The sequence below is a fragment of the Cryptomeria japonica genome, chromosome 7 (genome assembly GCF_030272615.1).
Source record: "Cryptomeria japonica chromosome 7, Sugi_1.0, whole genome shotgun sequence".
Classification (NCBI taxonomy): Eukaryota; Viridiplantae; Streptophyta; class Pinopsida; order Cupressales; family Cupressaceae; genus Cryptomeria; species Cryptomeria japonica.
In genome coordinates, this window is record NC_081411.1 from 807,485,638 (window position 1) to 807,508,260 (window position 22,623).

The 22,623-nt window shown below is 38.8% G+C and overlaps 1 protein-coding gene across 4 annotated transcripts in view; it reads left to right on the plus strand.

Moving 5' to 3' along the window:
- The window catches only part of LOC131065601 (uncharacterized), a 195,436-nt gene that overhangs the window by 70,157 nt on the left and 102,656 nt on the right, over positions 1–22,623 (plus strand). For all 4 annotated transcript variants that reach the window (XR_009111454.2, XM_058000339.2, XM_058000188.2 and 1 more), the window contains 2 exons: positions 3,739–3,834; positions 10,807–11,323. Coding sequence is in view for 3 of the 4 variants with exons in the window: in XM_058000339.2 (XP_057856322.1) it covers positions 3,739–3,834; positions 10,807–11,323 (613 nt within the window). In the remaining variant the exon portion in view is untranslated. The remainder of the gene's footprint in view (positions 1–3,738; positions 3,835–10,806; positions 11,324–22,623) is intronic.

Genomic DNA, 22,623 nt, shown 5'->3' on the forward strand with positions numbered 1-22,623 from the left:
ATGAGGTTGGAAATATTACCAAAAGGGGTGGGCAGACTATGCCTCTAGCCAAGGAAGTTTATATCATCTTGAGGGCGGACTTCACCAAGGAATTTTCCACCTTAAGGAGGGGGGACTTCATGATGCCTTGGGGAAGACTTCAAAATGCCTATGGCAGACTTGCTCTCTTGAAAGGAATTTGTCACGTTGTTACCATACTTAAACAAAATCCAAACCTTTCTGCCACATTTCATTCACCTCTATTACCCCTTCTTGGGCGGATTTGACACAAGCACAAGGAAGAATTAATTCATGCCATAGCGGAGTTCATATTGACTGAAATTTCTTTGCAATGAACAAATGATTCCGGAGTTTAAACGGTTACCTCTTCTGATTTTGACTCCAAACTTAGCCTTTTCGCCATGAAAACTTAGCTGTTCTGAAATGCATCTTTTGGATTCGAAAACTATTTCATAACTGCTGCATTTTGGATGAATTCCTCTGACTTGAAACTTGAATTGGACTTGAAACAACCCAAAACCTCGAAAATAGCAAAAAACAACTTTCCCCAAAAAGTAACTTTCTATTTTTTTGAAAAAAGAAGGCCGAAAAAGAAGGTTCCCGGATTGGCCCCAAAATGCCAAAAACAAAACTTTCTAAATTTAGAAAAAAGCAAAATTTTTTTTTTTCTAAAAAAATCAAGTTGTCAAAATTGACCTCGGAAAATTGCGATTTTACTCCCTCAACCTATCTGAGCCCATCCGTAGCATTAAAAAATTCTTTCGACCATTCCTTCACGTTTTGACTTTGATGACTTCCAAATTTCACAAAACTTGACTCATTTGCAGAGGCTAGAGACTGGAGACAAATCCCTACGACGCTAATACACAACCCTAAAAAGCAAAAACTAGGGGGTCCCCATTCGCAATGGGGCAATATGTGAAAACGTCACAACAGGTATCAATAGTGGCTACAACCGAGTAGAAGAGATGACCAATGTGATACATGTTAAAATTGTAGAAGCAACTGAAACAATACTTGGGATGGAGATGAAGGAAGAAGTAAGCATAGCTGTTGACAAGATGACAAAAAGAGTGAGAAGTATTTTCTTCGAGATAGCTGGATCACTTTTAGAGAAACGGCTGGAGGAGATTCAGTCATTCATGACACTTGTGGGCAAGATCAACGATTTGGGGCCTGATTGGGAGAAGATTTTCATTTCATCCTCAGCTGAGTCAGAGTACATGGAAGATCAATTGAAGATCATGCCAAATGTTCCAACAGATGAGCTAGAGTGCATTGTGTCTAGATTCTTTGAATATGCTTGTAGAGAAAGATATAAGGGGAACAAACTTCTAGATGAAAGTTTGTTATGACCCCATGTGGCGTTGATTTTTCTCATTGGAGGATTCTTCCTTGCAGTTTGTGCCAAAAAGATGTTACTTTCTCATTGGCTGATTTTTAGTGGTATGCAATAATTAGGTATTTTGTTGTAGCAAACCCTAATCAGGGTTTAGGTGGCGTAGTCTTGGCCCTTGATTCTAGATTGATCTTGGCCACTCATTTGTATTGAGAGCACTATATAACCTTAACTCATTTCATTTGTAAAGGATCATTAGAAGAGATTTTGAAGAATTGTTGCTTTGATGCTGCGACAGATAATAAAATCATTGAAGTGTTGGTGACTTATCGTGTTTGGAGTTTTTGCATGTTTCTTCATTCTTTTAAAAGAGAAAATTAAAGAAAAAACGATAGAATAAATTTGCTTTAAGTGTTTTAGATGAATGGAAGATCTTTGTCCATGATTGATGGTGAAATTCATACGTTCACACTACTAGTATTTTGCTGGTTGTGAAGTACCTTGTGTAGTCAACTGAACTCCTTTGTCCAAGCTTAACTTTGATTGCTACTGGCCCGTTGATATGTATCTCATTGATGGTGTCTATGATTGTTGGTGGTGATCTGAACATCCTTAGCTTACCTTAGAAGGTCACACTAGCTTTGTGGAGTTATTCCTTGCATGTCAAGGCAAAGCTTAGTTGAATTTCACTAAAAATCGTTCATTGCCCTTGCATTCCTAGTATTAGTTTAGCTTTCCTCAACCCTTAATCCTTTTGCACTTTTTATCAATCAATCATTAGTAGTAGTAATCTAAGAGCCTTATTGCACATCATTTGAAAGCATAAAGTAGACTCATAGAGCATTCCTTGTGTTTGAGAGATTTGCCTCTAAGAACAACTACGTAAGTCCCTTTGGATTACCAACAATCACATCAACCATTGAGTTACCCACTCGTCAAGACCTGACAATAGAAACCTTGGAGTTGTCTTGGTTGATCATATAACTTAGCATTTGAGGAGATTTTGTTCAAGAGAGGATAAAATACTTGGTATTTTATTCTGCGTTGCATAGTGTCACAAAAACACATCAACAGGATGGGCCTGCCAAATTCTACTAAAAAAATCTGAGCAGTTTGGTATGCTGAACCCATTAAAATGCTTTTGTTTCTCAGTTTGGAACCTGCTAATGGTTTCTACTATTCTAGGGGATCCAAATATCCCTTAGTCTTTGTCTTGGTTCAATCATTTATTTTTGATTGAATGTCTTAGCCCATTACTTCTTCTCATCTTTTCATTTTGGTCTTCAAATTGATCATTTGGGGTAGAGTGTGTTTGTTTTGAACATGAGGGTAATAAATCACATTCTTATTTAATCTTAATGATCCATTTTGGATCACCATGTTGAGTTGCTAAATGTAAATTGATTGATATGTGTCATGGTTATAACTTATAACTTATAACAATGTCATTTGTCGTTCCATGTTGATCCAGTTGTAGAGGCATGCCATGTAACACACTTTGATGCTTAGGATTGTGTCAGGGATCAAATAGACATGCAACTCAGTTCATCAGTCTGCAATCTTTGAGTGTTACCTCAATGGTGTAGATCTTTAATGAGTAGAAGATGAATTGCTTCATCTTTCTTAGTCACAATGATAAGCTTCGCTCCAATTTAGAGATAGGGGATTATGGAATTTACAGGAGTTAGAAAAAATGAGGGAACCTTGCAGGGAAGTAAGTGCAGCTTCTAGAAGTGGCTTTTGATTTTTTTTCTGCAGAAAGTCCAGAATTCATTCAGTTATAAAGTGTGTCCTTGTAATTTGAGTTTAAAAGTACAAAATAATAAGTGTGTGTTGTTGATTCATTATTCCCAACAGTTGATATAAAAAAATTTTGACTTGTAAATTTGTAATCAAATTTTGGAGTGTTTTTTCTCTTAGCCATTCATTTATTTCTGTCAATTTCTCCAAAAAATAAATGTCCGTAAGTGTGAATATTCTCTTCTATATTGTGTCTGTGCATTGTGATTTGGCTGAGTGGTTGATGGTTATCCAGTTGATCCTTGATCTTGCCTGTAGGAGCACATGCAAGCTACATGAAGGGGATGAGGATTAATGAAAAGAGCATTTCATTTATTAATTTTTATTACTTTCTCATTCTTTTCTTTAGGGATCTAGAGCGTGAAGTTTCAGGTGACAATGGAGGTTGTTTTTTTGAATCACTGGAGAAATTGGATAGATAATTTAGTTGTAGTAACTTACATGTCTATATTTCTACTCTAGTGCTTAATGTGTTGCCAAAAATGAAATTCCATAAAAGGAAACAAAAATAACATGTCTATCAAAATTTGTCATTCATTTTCCTCTTGTGCTTATTAGTATCACCTTTGTTAATTTGTTTTGTATTTTAAATGCTAAAGGTTTTTATGGTGGGCTTGGGTGGATGGCTCTTGGAAGAGTTCCTGCTTTGGGAGTACGCTTTGGGACATACGAACTATTAACAGCATTTTACAAAGGTATTCCCCTGTGTCTTTCTTTCATTAAATTATCGTGGGATTTGTGCTTATTTGGGAAGCATTATGGGAAAAAATTTCTGATGGGACAAAAGAACAGGATATTCTCTGTTTTACTCTTCTATTGCCTATTTTTGGAAGCACAATGAGGATAAAGCTTGAAATCTTCAAATTGATCTTGCAAAGATTAGTAACATACGTTTCTGCATAAAGCTAGAAATCTTCAAATGGCATTTTGATCAGATGTTAAACAATTTCCTGGGTCCCACCCTATTGTCAGTGTGAGTGTTTCGGAGCGATTGTTTGAAATCAGTCAGTAGATTGTGAGCTTGAGCTCCCTGGTTGACTGTTAGCTTTGTTGTAGATTACAGCTTCAAAAGAATCATAGATTGGATTAAGAAACAATCAGTTGCATGTTGAACATCATGAAACAAACTTGTACAAGACCTTTTAGCTGCAAAACATATCTTCAGAGACTTAAAGCTACTTTTCTGAAGCATCCTCCTAAGATACATTAAATAATTTAAGAAATATATGCCAAAGCGAAGAAGGTGTGCACCTTGCTTTGGGAGGATCCGGATAGCTATAAACAGGGAACAAGACCTTTTAGATGCAAAACATATTCTCAGAGACTTCAGGCTACTTTTATGAAGCATCTTCCTAAGACACATTAAATAATATAAGAAATATATGCTAAATCGAAGAAGGTGTTCACCTTGCTTTGGGAGGATCCGGATAGCTATAAACAGGGAACAAGACCTTTCCATATTTCAACTGTATTTTTGGTGCTGGGAGTTGTGACAGCTAGTGTATCCAATCTTCTTGTACTCTTGAATTTGTTCATTTTATAGGATCCAATGAAAGCCCGTTTTCATATCTCCTATGGGTGTTCTCACCATCTAAAGTAGATAAATGATTGGTCAGTCTTCTTTGTCAAACAGCTCTGTTAATTCTGTAGTTGCAGCAAGCTGTAATTCTGGAACAAGCTCAGTTATGATGGCAACTGGAAGATAATTTTATCATTGCAAGAAAAGTTAGGTTGTTAAAATAATGATGTATGATGTAGCTTTGGGGAAAAATGTATGTATAGAGCCTTTTCAAGTCTATAAATCCTGTGTTATTGTTATTTTGTATTTGCTTGTATCATGAAGCTAGTGTTGAGGTTCTCCGTGACTACTGGCATTGAGGTTCTCCATGGCTGCCAGCATAGACAACAAGAAACAGAATTTAGGTTCAGTGGTTACCAACTTACCAGTATTGAGAATTTGTTTGTGGCATTCCAGCTGTTGAAGATTCTACATAGCCTGGTTGTTAGTTTGGACTTAGGAGTTTTCACCAGCCTTGCATAATATTTCCAGCAGTTGGAAGCTCTCAGAAATATTTATATATGTTTACTCTTATCGAGTTAAGTTATCAGTTGCATACAATAATATAAACTAACACAGATAGAGCAACATAATATAATACAGTGGAAGCTTTATTCAATAGAGTTTGCTTACATGTAGATCAATGAAGCTCATGTCAAGATCAGACACATTCCCTGTCTATGATAGTTAAATTTGAAAAGCGGGGCCAATACTTGATAGTTAAGAGTTGAGATGACCATTGGAACTATTACAACAAATCATAGCAACTAACCGTAGCTGATAAGTACTAACTTAACAGGTAGCAACTAACAAGACATTACAAGTGTATTTGTTCTAATCACATCATCCTCAAAAATGACAAATCAGGGTGTGCTGTTTAAGATAAATTTCTGTTTCCAGAATTCCTCTCCAAAATCCAGTGTTCCACGGGCGTTGGGGACGGGGGGACGGGGGGACGAGGGGGACGTGTTTCCGGGATGGGGGGACCAAGGGCCTAAATTTGGGGACGGCGGGGGGGTGGCGGGGTGGTGGTGCTCATATATATACATATAGTACTTGAAAAACTAGTTTTGAAAAGATGTATAACAGTATAACAATATAAGAATTAGATTTCAAATGAAACTATAGGAAATACCAAGATTACTTAGATTAGTGATACGTAACTAATTGCTAAAAGTAAATAAAATTTGACAAATGAAATTGTCAAATTGGAGATTTCTCATTTCTATCATATGAATATCGAAAAAGGAAAACGAAAAATATGAATATCTGATGCCATTGCAAAGTCTATAATAATAAAGATGATTACATGATTCATCATTACAATGAGTAGCCAAATACAAATACGTGTAGCAATAGCATTACAAAAGAGACGAGTCAAATACAAAATGACAAAACTGAAAAGTGAAAACTCAAACTGTAGCTAATGGAGGCCTCTAATCATCTGCGAACTCCTCCTCACTGGAACTGCTGGACTCCTGAGGATCAAGGTCCCTCAAGCTCACACCAACTAGCCTTGCATCTGAAGTGGTAGGATCATCCTCATCAATCTGTGAAGGCTCCTTTGGCTCTACATCCCATCGTGCCGCTGGACTCTCCTCATACACGAGTGTCTTGCGGTCAATGAGACGCAAAGCACTGTGTACAGCCACAAGCTTCTCTGCTCTCTTAGAGGAGGTAAGTCTGTTCCTCTTAAGAGAGTGGATGAAGCTATATGTAGACCAGTTCCTCTCAGCAGCTGAAGAACTGGAAACCTGGGATAGTAGACGGATGGCTAGAGTGGTGGTCAAAGATTTCGGGCCATGACAAGTCCACCACAAAAGTGGGTCCTCCTGTGCCATAGTGTCTATATCCATCTTTGCCGCATCTGAATAACCTCTAAGAGTGGCAAATCTTCCCCACTCAGTGCGCATTGTGCCGGCATCTCTGGAATCAAACATCTTCTCTATGCACCTAAAGAAACCCGCCTTCACCTCATCATCCTCAATCGGTGTCATTCTACCCGGTCTAGCCTTGTACCACTTAGGATTCAAGGCAAAGGCAGCCATATGCAAAGGAGTGTTCAACTTGTCCCATCTACTCTGAATGATAGGCCGGATTTGCTCATTGTAGAATGCTAGAGAGGGGTCCTTCACTCGCACAGCAACCCTCATTTGGTCAAGCATAGTGTCAATGCACTCATACACCTCTCCAAGGTTAGGTGCATCCCCACCCCCATATCTGATCACCTGGAATACCGGAGAAATGATGGAGACAATGTATTTCGCATCAGTCCAAAACACATCACTCTTCACATCTCCTTCACCCTTCTCCCCTGCTCTGTCTTGGCCTCAGCCCACCTATTCCACTCATTAGTCATAACCATGAGTTGCAATGCCTCTTGCAACTCAATCATTCTCTCCAAGAGAATGAAATAGGATGCATATCTAGTCTCAACTGGTTTCAAGAACTCCTTCTTCGCGAAGGTCCTGAAGAGTGCATGTGAAGTGTGGTGGTTGTAGATAAACATCTGGACATCTCTCGCATCGGTGACCACTCCTCTAATCCAGTCAATCTTCCCCATGTCCTTGAGTGCATTGTTCATGGCATGCACACAACATGGTGTCCACCAAATGTGTCTATAGGCTGCCTCAACGAGTCTCCTTGCTGCTCTACACACATAGGCTGCATCTATCACTACTTGGACCACATTTTGTGGCCCAACCTCCTCAATAGCCTCCCTGAGGACCTGAAACTGGAAATCAGCATCTTTACGATGCCCTGTACAATCAACTGCTCTAAGGAAGTATGGGCCCTCTGCACATGTGACCATGACGTTGATGAGTGAACGATGGCTAATGTTCGTCCACCCATCCATAACTATGCTGCACCCCGATGCCGCCCAACATGCCTTCATCTTCTCCATCAAAATATTGATCTTGGAATAGCTTTTATCCAAGATTGAGGTCCTCATTTTCGTCTCCCCTGGTGGCACATAAGATGGTCCTCCCTTGGCCACCATATCCATCATCTTCCTATAATAAGGAGACCGTGTAACATGAAATGGAATGCCATTGGCAAAGAAGAAATTGCCAATGGATTCATCTATCTCATCTCTCAGTTGCACATTAAACATATCAGCAATGGGGTTGCTCTGTGGTGTATGCAACTTACGTTTCCCAGCCCTGGCAGCAGTAGAAGTGGAAGTAGATGGAGATCCAAACATCATTCCTCCCGCCTGCGAAGCATGATAAGTATGTGGCACTGGCACATTCTGGTTGTCGTGAAGTGATGCCCTAGCAGACAAAGTAGTAGGCATTGAAATATTTGTGCCATCTGGAACCCCCCAAAGCCTGTTAAACTCAATTTTGTACTGTATATTTTTGGGTTCCTCAAAAAACTTACAATGTTTCACGCCTTTTCCTCTCCAAAACAGAAAGTGTGCATTCACCCTGCTAATGCTACCGAACCATTCTCTGTCACAAATATTGCACTTCCACTTCCTTGTTCCCCCACTTGAATGTGATGCAGTGCCTTGTACTGATATTTGTGAAGCAAACTGTTTTAGAGGAGACTTAGGATCAAAATGACCCCTAGCATATGGTGCCAACAACTCTGAAGGGCAACCTGTACTAGCTGGTGCACTTGCCATAGAACTAGATTGGGCTCCAGGATCAGCCCCATGGTCACCCCCCTCATTTTCAGGTTCATATTCTGAATCATTCTCACTATGAGAATGGATTTCCATGTCATCTTCACTCGTGCCTTGGGAGCTCATTGTGAAATTGACACTGCATTTCACAAAATAAAAATAAAAATAAAATCAGCCTTGTTTAACAATATATTTTTAAATTTGATTAAGATTCAACATCAAATCTCATTTTGAATCTTGAGATGAATAGGGAAAAAAAAACCAAAAATGACATAGAACAATGAAAATCAGAAAGTAAAACAAAAAAAAAACAAGAAGTTGAAAAACCCTACCTTGTGCTTGAAAAATCTCTCCAAAATGTAGAAAAATCTTCTTCTTCCTCATCTTCTTGCTTCTTCTAGCTCCTATCACGCTTGCAGTCACTTTTCTCACCCCTTCAATCAATCTTCTTCAAGTATTTCCTCCTCTTCAAGTTGCTGGAAAAAAAATCAGTTTTCCAAAATGAGAGTGAAATCCAAAATAAACATGCTTTTGTGTTGTTTTGGGGGGTAGGGTGGGGCCCACGTCCAATTAGGGTTACCCCTTAACCCCCCCCAAAAGGCACATGTTATAAAAAAACTTAAAAAAATAAAAAAACTGTCTTTTTTCGCATGGGAACGCGGGAGACGCCTGGGCGTCTCCCCGTCCCTCGAGAGACGCCTGGACGTCTCTTGAGGGACGGGGAGACGCCCAGGCGTCTCCATGTCTCCCTGGGAGACGCGGAGACGTGGGGATGTCTCCACGTCCCGGCGGCGTTTGGGTGGCGGTGGCGGGACGGCGGGGGACGTCGCGTCCCCGTCCCCCCGTCCCCGAGACGTCTTTGACGGGGGAACGCGCCCAAAAAGGGAGGGGACGCGTCCCCGTGGAACACTGCCAAAATCTAAAACTCAAGAGAGTTTGAATGATCTTAGTGCGTTCAAATTTCACTGATCCAAAGAGATTAAGGAGGAAGCATCCTGTTCAGCAGCAAAGAAGCCTCGGAAGGAGACGTCGAGGGAACCCTAGACACAGATCCTAAGCTAAGGTCATGTGGAGAGCCTGTAGAGACTTTCTTGGTAGAGAAACCGAGGGAAGAACAATACTGCTGAAAGTGTAAGGGAAAACAAAGCGTAGAAGGAGACTGATTTGTGAAAGAGGAGGAAACATTAACTGCAGCTCCAGGGGGCAGACTTCAATTGACATATTTTCTCAAGTGTTGGATCTAGAACAGAAAGATTACACAGTGCCGAAGGTTAATAAAGGGCAGAAGCCTTACTGCCTTAAAAAGCACCCCACAAGGATTCACTGTATATTTTTTCTTATACCTTTTACCTTTTGAGTCTAATTTACTGATATTTTGTTAAGGAATTAGTGTTAAAGCAACACAGCTTAAAATCTGCATCGTAGTTACCGATAACTCCTTCCTGACCATACTTTCTCAGGAGTGATATTTGTGATTAAACCAAAATTTTCAATTTACCTATAAATACTTGTATTTAGGCGTATTTTGAATTTTTTGTTTAAACCTCATTTTTCCACAATGGAGTTGAATTTTTCTGAAATATAGATATTTGATAATGATTGATTAAATCACACTTGAGGACACTCATTCTTAAATAAATATTTGTCCCATTCTTATTCAGTTAGGGCCTACCTACTGCTTTATGGTTGCAATGTGTGCATTTTTCATAGGGTTTGGAGCTTGGTTAAAAGCGATAACATTAATTATTATACCAAATGACGTACAACATGAAGGTCCTGTGGCCTTGAAGGCCTTAAAAAGCAAACAAGAAAAGTTGTATTGTGCTGTGATGGATAGAAAAGTACCATTATTTTATTTATTTGGCTCAAAATAACAAAAATGAAATTTCCCCCCTCATTTTATGAACTTTCAGAGATTTTTTAGTTTCCTGATTAAGTTCCAAGAAAATGAATTCAAGATTAAGTTCTGAGAAATTGAATTTAAATAATATTGTTGGTTTGCGGAGTCAATCATTATCTTGAATAATGCTAGTCTGGATAGGATAATCACTAATAAAATGTAATTGTTATTTTGTTCACTGATCTTGGCTCCAAGGAAAAAATATACTCAAGATTTTCAAATAATTGGATGTACTTTGTTCATTTTAACTTGGTCCTATCATTCTTTAAACATATGGTAATACCAAAGATAGTGTGAAACAGTCCAAATATAATGAAATGTTTTTCCTTCTCTGGCCTTCCACATGTATTATCAATTTTGTTGTGTACTTTAACTCTTTTCTTGAAGTTACAGATAGATCTCCTACAAAGAACTTCATGGTTAGTACTTGGTATTATAGCTGGTTGAATGCATGTTTGGGAAACAACTATTGATTTCAGTTTATTGATATGGTGTCACTTGTTTAAATAGTTCTTTGGTTGCAGGCAAATTTGAAGTCAGATTATAAACTTTTCCTCTTTGATTCAATGGTGCTGCAGATGGTCGGGAGGAGAAGTATGTATATGCACATGAGGCCTTTCTTGCAGGTTTTGCTGCTGGCGCATTGGAATCTTTTGTTGTTACACCTTTTGACTTATTTAAAGTACGCTCGCAGGCTTCAACTTTTACAAGGGCTTTGTCTATAGATCATATCCTTCCACTCCCACAAACACCTTTGATTGTTTCAAAACTGCTACCTGGTTTCTCACCTGATAAAAGACAGTGGGAGCGGATATCTCGATTTCTTTCAGCATTACCTAATACGCATCCCAAGATGATTAGTGCACTCCAAGAGTATCCATGGTTAATTACTGGTTCTGGGCAGTCTCCACTTGTGAGGGATGTAAAGGGGCCCATGGCTTCCATATACCTGGAGGGTTGGAGGGTGTTGTGGAGAGGCCTTCGGCCAAGCATTTTTCGGGATGCTTTCTTTGGTGGATTTTTCTTCTTAAGTTGGCAGTCCCTTAATGATCTTATGCTGGACCGGAAAGCATTTCAGATGAATCTACCCCCAGAGTATGTCTTTCTTGTCTGTTTAAACATGTAATTTGCTGTACAGAAGGGTTTCATCTTCATTTTCTGTTTCAACCCAAGAATGCTTTTCAGAATCTCAGGTCACACAAGAGAAGAGAATTTTATAAATAATGAAGTAGAATGCAAGTTTAATAATTTTTTTTCCTATGTTATCAATGAAGGAAATTTCTTTCTTTGAGGTTTACTTTTCTCAATTCCCATCCATCACTAAAATCTTTCAACTAGTAATATCATCGGAAAAGGTCATACCAAAAGTAGACATTGCGGAATAGTTTCTTGAAGACTGCATTCTGAAGCTTTACTTTATTATAAATTGATACTGATGATAAGGAAAAAGAGTAGCAATTTGTCATATAATCACTATATGCTAGAGTAACAATAATCACGACAATAGACTGTTCTAATTGATGAAGACAATAAAAGACAGTAATGATAGAATGAGCTGAACGGATGCAGCCCAAAACATTTATATGTAAAGATGAAAATTTGATAATTAAATTTGTTGTCCTAATTTTTGAACTTGCACAAATTGGGACAACCCCACAGATTTATTCTTGAAATTTGAGGTTTAAGGCTCTAGACATGTTTTCCAAGGCATTTTTCCATCACCTAGGAATCCATTGATGAATCCAAGTGCTTCGCCTCTATTTTTGTCAATTTTCATTGTCTTAAAGTTGGGTTTTTCTTCAATATCGGGTTTCAGAGCGGTCACTGCAAGTACAAAATTTTAATACAAAATTTGTGATTTTAAGGCTCTAGAGCACGCTTTTCAAGGTGGAAAGTCTACATTTCTTGATGATAAATCAATCATGAGCTTATCTTCCATCTCTGTGAAAATTTTGGTTACTTTTGGCCTTCATTTTGGCCATTTTCTGTGCAATTTCGGGTTTTAGAGCAATCACTGCAAGTTGGGGAACTTTTAAATGTCATTGCAAGTACAGTCACTGCAGGTAGGAACTTTTTGATGCAATTACAAGTTTTAAATTTGACAATATGTTTCTTTTTTCACTTTAAGTGTTTGTAGGAACTTTTTGAGGTGAATGCTAGTGTTTGAAATTACAAGTCTTTTCAACTTGTAAAGTGTCCTTCAAAACCCGAAATCGGCCTCTAAGTCATTTTTCCAAACTTGTAAAGTGATTTTAAAAGCTCCCATTACAAGTTATTTTCAAAAAGCAACTTGTAATGAACCAAAAATAATCCTATTCGCTTCAAGTAAAGCATTACAAGACATTTTCAACTTGTAATGGGTCATGAAAAACTCGAAATGCTTGCAATGACTCATTACAAGTTATTTTAAACTTGTAATGAGTCTCCCCAAACCTGAAATTAGTTTTGCAAGTCTTTTTGTGGACTTTTAACTTGCTCTTGCTAATATGTACCCCGATTGGAGAGATTTTTGGCATGAGGAACACTTGGTAAGGTCTGCAACTTTATTGAATCCCCCATTTTTGCTCTACCATTGCCACGTTTTTGCAGATTTGAGTTTGATTTTAATGCCCTTCCCTCCATGTTCGAATCTCCACAAGGCATCTCCAAGTTTCTTTCAGTCATAAGCAAATTTTAAACGTTCCCTCTTTGCAAATAAAGAACACTTGTAGTCCGATCTTCAAGACCCGATTACAAGTGGTTGTGTAAAAGTTTTTCCCTATACTTGCAGTTGCAATCAGCTGTCCAAAACCCGAAGCTGGTCCAAAATGCACTCAAAAACACTTGAAAATGAGTCTCTAGGAACCAAATTACAAGTGCAAACTTGTATTTTCCCATTACACATTTGAAATAGCATGTTGAAAAATCCCTGCTTATAATTCTGATCCAAACTACTGAATGTTTCCAATTTTGGTACTTTCACCAGCGAATGTGTTTTCGGATTTTTGTAAGTTCTTTTCCAGTTTTTGGTTGTTTTTGGGTTTTTGACAATGCATAAAGGAAATAACAATGCAATACAAGAAACAACTAACTGAAATCAATTGTTAGATTTCTGATTTTATTAACAGCAAATACTAAAAGCAAGAGATTATTGGAATTCAATACATTAATGTCAAATATGGCCTACCAGAGGTCCCACGCCCTGCCTGGAGGCTGTGTTATTGACTACAACTGCTGCTACAAGAGTCTCCAACGCACATCAACAACTTTAATAAGCCTTATTCATCATTCTAATAAATAACAAAAACAATTAAGGAAGTGGAATGCAAAGATGAAGCTTTTCCCAAATTCTTGCCAGGAGAACCACCAGGATTTGGCACCAAATTCCCAATGAATTGCTGATAGCTCCCAAATAAGCTGAGATATGATCAATCTAATCAATCAACTGATTCCCCTATATCCTGACAATGATTTTGCACACAAACCCTGCCTCCAAAACCTTCTAATTTATTTTATTGCAAACCCCAAGCTGCTGAAATGGTACGACCAGCATGGGGAAATGGTACGGCTTGCATAAACTTCAAATATGGACTGAAAACTCACAATTATCTGCCCAGATCTGATCGTGGTTTTCAAGAAATGCTGATTCCCTGGTTTGCTTGCCGAATGGGCCTTCAATGGCTTGAAACAAGCTTCTAATGTGTCCCACGTGGTACTTGTAGAAGGGATTTCGTCCTTCTGAAGACAAATTTGAGGGTATCGTCCCAAACTTGATGATCTGAGGAAAATTGCAGACCTGCAAATTACCAATGCTGAAAAATAACCAATGCATAATGACTTCCAAAATCCTTTACCATCTCTTTTAATCCTCTTGCCCTAATTAGAACCCCATAAAAACATTTTTTAAGATTCCAAATGGAATCTTAATCCTCCAAACTTGTACGCCCAACTTGAGGGGTTATTTGTCATTAAAGAGGGGCCAATTTAATATTATAAAACAACCTAGGTAAATGTGCCAAGGTAATTTCATAAAGTCGTTTTATAATAACTTGCAACTTAACCTTTTCTAATAACTTTAATTTATAAAGTTACTTTATAAATTTACCAAAATCATAGATTCCCTTTGGCAAGTACATCATCCCCAAACACTTGAATTCGCATGTGGAGATGGGTGTCAGGTGAATTTCCCTTCCTAATAGGTCACTCAGGGAGTGGGGACATTACAATCCTCCCATCCCGGAATTGCTTGTCCTCAAGCAACTGAAGAGATGGATGCTGCAAGATAGCTTCACCTTCCCAAGTAGCATCCTCAATAGGTAAATCCTTCCACCTAAGCAAGTACTCTTTGATCACCCGATTTCTCAATGTCCTCTCACGTCTATCCAAGATCTCAACTGGAACCATAACCAGTTTACCTTCCTCATCCAAAGGAGGTAACACCGAAGAAGTCACTGTGTGCTATCCAATTGCCTTCTTGAGGCAAGATACATGGAAGACGTTATGAATCCTGCTCTCTGGTGGGAGCTCAATCTCATATGCCACTTCCCCAACTCTTCTCAAAACATGGTACGGACCATAGAATCGGGGCTTGAGCTTCTCTACCCCATTCATCTTCATAGAACTCTGTTGGTAAGGTTGGAGGTGCAAGAACACTAAGTCCCCAACCTCAAATGATCTCTCAATCCTATGGCGATCAACATATAATTTCTGCTTATTCTAGGCTCGCTGGATGTTCTCTTTGAGTGCCTTAAGTATGTCTTGGCTCTCTTGAAGCCAATCCTGTGCCAGGGGTGCTCTACTATCTCCAAGTGCCAGATCCATAAATGTTATAGCATCGTAACCATACAGCACACGAAAAGGAGACATATCAATAGACATGTGATGTGTCGTGTTTTAACAAAACTCTCCCAAATATAACCAACGAACCCATGTATGCTGCTGTCCTGACACATAGTTGCATAAATACCCCTCAAGGCACTTGTTCACAATCTCAGTTTTTCCATCAGTTTGAGGGTGATAGCTAGTGCTAGGTGTCAACTTGGTGCCAGTAAGTTTAAACAACTCCTGCCAAAAAGAACTCATGAACCGACTGTCACGGTCATTGACAATGGTCTTTGGAAGACCATGGAACCTAAATACTTATCTGAAAAACAGATCAGCAACCTGTGAAGCTGTATATGTTGCTGCTATGGGAAAGAAATGAGCATATTTTGTCATCTGTCTGCTACTACATATATGCAATCTTTCCCTTGCACCTTGGGAAGATCTGTGATGAAATCCATTGAAATACTAGTCTATTTTTGCTCTGGAATGGGTAATGGTTGTAGCAGACCAACAGGGTGTGTATTTTTAGTTTTATTTTGGTGGCAAGTAATACACTCCCTTACATGCTGTAAAACATTATCTTTGAGGCCTTTTCAAGAGAACCTCTCTCTAATCTGCTAGTAAGTCTTACCATACCCATGATGTCCATCTACAAGAGTGTCATGAAAAGCATGTATAATCTGATTTTTTAGTTTAGATTCTGGAACTAAATAAATTCTTCCCTTGTAGTAAATCACATCATTTCTCAATTGTGTACCTGTCATCCTGGACGATCCCATCCATAATTTCACATGCATGCTGATTTTTGGAATACTCTACTAAAAGTTGAGATTTCCAATCAGCTGAAATCTCACTCAATGAACAAAGGGCAGCAATGGATGGCTTTCTAGATAATGCATCAGCAGCTACATTATTTTTCCCCTTGACATATTCAATGTCAAAATTAGATGCTTCGATCTTATTGACCCATTTTTGCTACCTCTCATTAAGATCTTTTTGTCCTAAAAAATACTTAAGGCTGTTATGATCAGTTCTAACAATGAATTTCCTCCCCACTAAGTACTGTCTGAATTTTGAGAGAGCATGCATAATAGCCAACATTTCTTTATCATAGGTAGAGTATAATTTCTCATTGTCTTTCAGTTTTCTACTCTCATACACAATAGGATGATGATTTTGCATAAGTACTGCACCCACACCCTCTCCTGAAGCATCACATTCAAGCACAAAAGGTTGGGTGAAATCAGGAAGTGCCAACACAAATACAAGTGCTCATCACCTGTTTAAGTCTATCAAATACCTGCTGTTCTTCCTGAGTCCATTTGAAAGCCCCTTTCCGGGTGAGATCTGTCAAAGGTGCTGTAAGCTGAGAATAACCCCTTACAAACCTCCTGTAATAAGCACATAAACCAAAGAAACCACGTAACTCTGAAATATTCTTGGGAGGTGGTCAATCAATAATAGCTTGAATCTTCTCCTAATGGACTTTGACTCCATCAACTCCTATCACATGACCCAAGTATAAAATCTCAGTGAGCCCAAATTCACATTTGGACATCTTAGCATACAAGGATTGAGATTCCATAATGCTCAACACCTCATCTAAGTGCCTCAGATGTTCCTCCCATGATCTGCTGTAAATCAATATATCATCAAAGAATAACAATACAAACTTACGCAAATGCTTATTAAATATGTGGTTCATACATGACTAAAATGTAGCAGGGGCGTTAGTGAGACCAAATGACATCACCAAGAACTCATAGTGACCATAATGACTTCTGAAGGTTGTTTTGTGAATATCAGACTCCCGCACCTTAATCTGGTGATACCTCGATCGAAGATCAATCTTCGAAAAATAAACTGAGCCATGAAGCTCATCTAGTAACTCATCTATGCGTGGAGTGAGATATCGATTCTTAATGGTTTTCTTATTAAGTGCATGGTTGTCAATACACATGCGTAGTGTCCCATCCTTCTTCTTCACCAGTACAACTGAAGAAGCAAAGGGACTAGAAACTCGGTCTAATGATTCCCATGTCCAGAAGCTCCCTGATGGTCTTCTCAATCTCATCTCTGTAGGCCTTAGGATGGCAGTAAGGAGTGGTCATGACTGGTTTTACCTCAATCTCAATTCTATCACATGTTCAAAGCCTCTATTCGATGGTACTCTAGGTGGTATATCACCAAACACCACCCCATGCTTATCTAAAATCTGCTGTATATCAATATGATATGATTTGCCATCCTGGGATGAAGGTGCTTCAGATGAAATAAAGCACTGTGTAGCCCAAAGGATATCTCTGTGCCTGATAATAGTCTCCATCCTACGGGAAGAAACCTCCTTGGGGCCTGTTGTGACGTTTTCACACATCGCCCCATTGCAAATGGGGACCCATGTTTTTTGCTCGTTTTGTTCGTTTTCGCTTTGCTTTTTTTTAGGGTTTTGTTAGTTTGTTAGTTGTCTGGATTTAGGGTCAAGCCTTAGGGTTTTAATTACCGTCTTTTCGGACCAGAATCCAGTCGCTTTTGAGAGCTTTTGAGTTTCCTTTTCTAGAATGCAAATTTTGAATGAAATGAATTCGCCAGAATGGTCTAATTTTCAATTGGAATGTTGACGCAGAGTCTAAATTCGTCTAAGTGTTGATGATGAAACATGAATTTTGTCCAATTGAGTAATTTTGACCAAATTTTGACTTTTTTGATTTTTGATCCTAGGCATTTCAAATGATTTGTTTTCGCCTTGTGAAGTGATAAAATGTGTAAAATCATGATATTTTGGCCTGTAGGAGCAAAATCGCTCCTGTCCCTCAGTGAAGGACCGGAGCTACAAATCCAATTTTGCTTTGTCCTTGCAAGATTTTAACGTCTTGACGATGTGAGAAGGTCCAAAGAGGTACATTTTATCAAATGAATATAACTTGAAGTGCTGTCGGGGAGATCAACAGGGTAGCAAGTCCGGCTTGAGTGAGGTCCTGATCCTGAAATTTGGCTAAGTCTGGAATGCCCTGATCCTGAATTTGACTAAGTCTGGAAACTGAAAAAACCTCCAAAAACTAGATTTTGCAATATAACTCCTGGAGGTCTGAAACCACTCTCAAACATCCTGAAAGTATATATGGAATATAACTTAAAGTATAAGAAAGAAGAAACATAGAAGGAAATGTCACTTATACTTAAATGTTATATTCCATTAAAATTGTCCTGATCGAGAGTGCGACAAGTCAAATTTCGCTCGTGTCCCTCACCAAGGGACCAGAGCGAAAATGCTTAGTTGAGCCATTCCTGACCTTGTTTGGACGAATCGAGACATCAAAGGCATGGTGAAGGACGAAATGAGCATGATAGAGCATCCAGACTTGATCAAAAACAATGAGATGATGAAGTTTTGCCTAGAGGGTCAAATTCGCTCCTGTCCCTCACTGAAGGACCAGAGCGAAATTCTTCATAAGGTACGATCTAGGCAAAGATCAAGCAAATTTTATGTTCGAAGGCAAGAAAGGAGGTCAATCGAACCCGTTGAAGACAAATTGAAGATTATCAAACGTCAACAAAGGACCAAAATGCTTAAGTTCGCTCCTGTCCCTCAGGAAGGGACCAGAGCGATTTTTGTTGTGGATGACTTTCTTGCACAGTTTGAACCGATCTCAAGGCATGGATGAATAGAAGAGCACATTACGAACCCGTTGAATATAAGTTTTGAAGGTGACAAAGTGAAATAAGGCCCATAGAGCTAAAATCGCTCCTGTCCCTCTCCAAGGGACCAGAGCGAAATTCTTATGAAGGCTTAAAATTTGAAAGTTTATCAAGCATCAAGTGATCACGAAGGATCAAGGAACTTTATTTTGCACGATGATGGTGATTGCAAGTTGGAGAACGCAAGCATGAACCCAAAGACTTGAAGTTCGCTCCTGTCCCTCAGGAAGGGACCAGAGCGATATTGATTATAGTTGCTAATTCCTTCAAAAATCACGTTAAGTCAAGGTTTTGCAAAGGGGTAAAAGGTACAAGGTGTCTTTTGAAGATGATATGCAAGAGTTTTGAACGTAAAAGTGTTATCAATTAAGTTAAAGGACTCATATCGCTCCTGTCCTTTGGACAAGGACCAAGGCGATTTTTACTAAAACACTCATGTTCCGACAAAATCAAGACAATGCAAGGATAGCTAAGGTCAAGGACGTCCTTTAAGAGGCAATGAACGAGGAACCAAGGATGAAAGATGACACGTTTTGGCTAGAGCTTCAGGATCGCTCCTGTCCCTCTTCAAGGGACCAGGGCGATATCACATCTAAGGGACATTTATTTGCAAGACAAGTCACTCAAGTTTGAAAATCCTAGCGAAAATGCCAATTCCAACGTGAGGTTAAAGGCTTTGAACGTCAAAAGTGCAAAAAATCAAGACCAAGTGATGGATCGCTCCTGTCCCTTAGTCAGGGACCAGGGCGATGAGGTACATATTTTCCATGTTTTTTAAAAATTTTGGCGCTCAAACGCATTTTTGAATTTATTTAAATGCTAGGAAAATCGATATTTAATTAATGGCATTTAAATTTAGCGCTTGGTATTAATTGATTATTTTTGCCTTGTAAGAAAATCGAATTTATTAATTAAAAATGAAGGCATTTAATAATTGATTATTAATTCATTAAAAAATTAAATGGAGCGCTTGGTATTTATTTGTTTTATGGAGGTCGGCCCTTGTTATTCATTTAAAAATCATTTAAATTGCTTTATTTTTACAAAGTCGGCCTAAATGGTGGTGAGAGGTGTGAGCGCTATAAAGGGAGGGGTAGTTTATTTCATTTTCACATCATCATTTATCATCTCTCATATGCGACTTGGAGAAGGCAAAGGAGGAACGAATTTCATTTCAAGCTAGAAGGCACTAGTAACTATCCAAAGGAGAGGCGAACTTGAAGTTTCTATTTGAGCGAAGTTGCCTAGGACGTCAAAGACATATCAAAGATGGCGAAATTGCTAACTTGAAGAAAAGATCACGTCCAAGGCTTGAAGGGTGGCGAAGTTGATAAGAGGAACGTTCTTTTGAAGATCACATCAAGACTATCGAATTTCAAATTTTGCCTAGGCGAATTCCTTTATTTTGCATTTTAGAGTTAAGCTCTCAAGTAAGGTATGGCAAGATCTCTTGTTTTAATTTCAAATTTTGATCGTCATTGCCTTAATTTTGAATTTTGAAATTTTGTTTTGCCTTAGCTCAGTTGTTTTAGGAAATGATTAATAAAGGACTTATCATTAAGTTTCCTAAAATTTGCTCTCTAATTTATGTTATGTATTGCAAAATCATGTTACTAATTTTGAAATGTTGTGTAGGCGTCAAATGGAGGTCTCTTCAAGGAAAATCAAGCCGGATCAAGGACGGTCTTCGCCAGGACGATCAAGCCAAGACATGGGCGACCTCTTCCAATCCAGCGTTCCAAGGCGAGGTACATCATCCTGCACATCAAGGACAAAAGGAGTTAGAACAAGAGTTAATCAAAGATAGCCTCTCAACGACATCAAATTAAATATCTAGCAAGCTTCAAGTGTCAGATGAGGTGGCGTCCTAGTCATCATTTCTCCAATCAGAGAAGTCCATCTCAGCATGTCCAGATTCAATGTACTTAACTCATGGAAGGTGGCACAAACTCCGATGTACCTACCCCGGCTATCCATTGGTCGATTTTTCTAGAAGGGACATGTGTCCAAGCAATACAATTTTATCATTGGTCAAGCATTAAATGTTATGTAATGGTTGTAACAAACCCTAATTAGGGTTTTCATTGTAAAATCTTGGCCATTGATCTTGAATTGATCTAAGCCATCAAATTGTATTGTGGGCACTATATAAGCCCAAACATTTCATTTGTAAAAGGAGAATTAGAGTGAAAGAGATTTTTAGATATGATTAGAGAGAGTTGTAAATAGTTGGAAGAGTTAGAATATAGTTGATAGAATAGTAGTTAGAGAGTAGAATAGGAGGACAAGGCAAGAAATTGTTGCCATTGATTGTAAACAAACTCCATTTTCATTGAAGTAATGGTGAAATATGTCGTTTTTCTTGCAATTTGCATGGTTTCTTGTTGAGTCTTCAATCTTAGATGGTAGATAATTAGATGAATGGAGGAAATGTGATTGATTGATGGTGGAATTCGTACATCCATACTACTAGCAGTTTGTTGATTGCAGACTTGCCTTGCGTAGTCAACTGGAATCATTCAGCCTAAGCTCAATTTCAATTTGTTGCCTCTTCATTGATATGCATCAACTTGGATGGTATCTATGCCTGCGGTGATAACTTGAACATCATAAAGCTCCCCTTAGAAGATTGCACTAGTCTTGTGTAGATGTTCCATTGATGTCAAAACAAGACCTAGTTAGAGTTTCATCAAAAGGTCAAGTCATTGCTCCTACATTCTTAGTATTAGGATTAGATCCTCTCTTCGCCCTTATCCTTTTTCTATTTTTTTTAATCTAAGTTAGTAAGAGCCTGTGTCCAGCAAAGCAGATCGGAAGTTCAATGTAAGTCCCCTTGTGATTCCAGCAAATCACATCATACCACTGGAGCTTGTCCACACGTGGAGACCCCACTAAAAGAACCTTGGAGTCTACCTAACTGATCCTTTACGCGAATCTTCAGCAGTTAGAGACTATTTTCTCAAGAGAGGATAAGATGCCTTTAGGTATTTTATTCTGTGTATGATTGTGTACAAAATACACGTCAACAGAATTGGCGCTAGAAGGAGGGCTTGTACTATCATGCCTCGATCATTATCAAGCTGTTCATAGATAATCACATTCGCAAGGAGTTGTGTAGAGCTTTTGTCCCTCCTCCCGCGTCAACAGAATTGGCGCTAGAAGGAGGGCTTGTACGTGAACTCCAAATTCTATCACTTCAAATTTACGGAGGTTATCTCAAGAGCTTTTGTCCCTCCTCCCGCGCACAACAGAATTGGCGCTAGAAGGAGGGCTGAGCATTTGAAAGTCCGATCTTGTCAAGAACTTTTTACCCTCCTCCACGCTCGACAGATTGAATTAGGAGTGCTTGACAGTGAACACGAACTCTTGAATCCAAGGAAGATCAGTGGAAAGCTTTTTCTCAAACACTCGAAGGAAGGTGACTGCTGGATCGTTAGTTGGACTTACGCAAGAAGGAATCAAGCTGGAACCAGTTGAACGTTCAAGTTGAATCCGAGATATTCAAGATCTCTCTTATTCCAGAAAATCCAAAAAAAAAGCGAAAAATAGAAAATCCAAAAAAAGTGAAAAATAGAAAATCCAAAAAAATCAAAAAATCAAAAAATCAAAAAGAAGGATTTCTCAATGGAGCGACAACAGTTTCACGAGGAGCAACAAGTTGATTTTCCTGAACTTTGGTGGAGGTTAGATACACAACTTTATCCACGTAGATTGTCCGAGTTTGCAAGACCAGGGCAGTGTCGAGTTCACGAGACAGAGGAACATGATGAAATGCATTGCTTGAAGTACTTATCAAGGATGGAATCGGCAGCACAGGGAAAAATCTTCTTTTGGGATGTCCCAAGGCCAGAAACGGAAGAAGGCAACTTCAGTGTCCCAGAGACTAAAGATCCTCT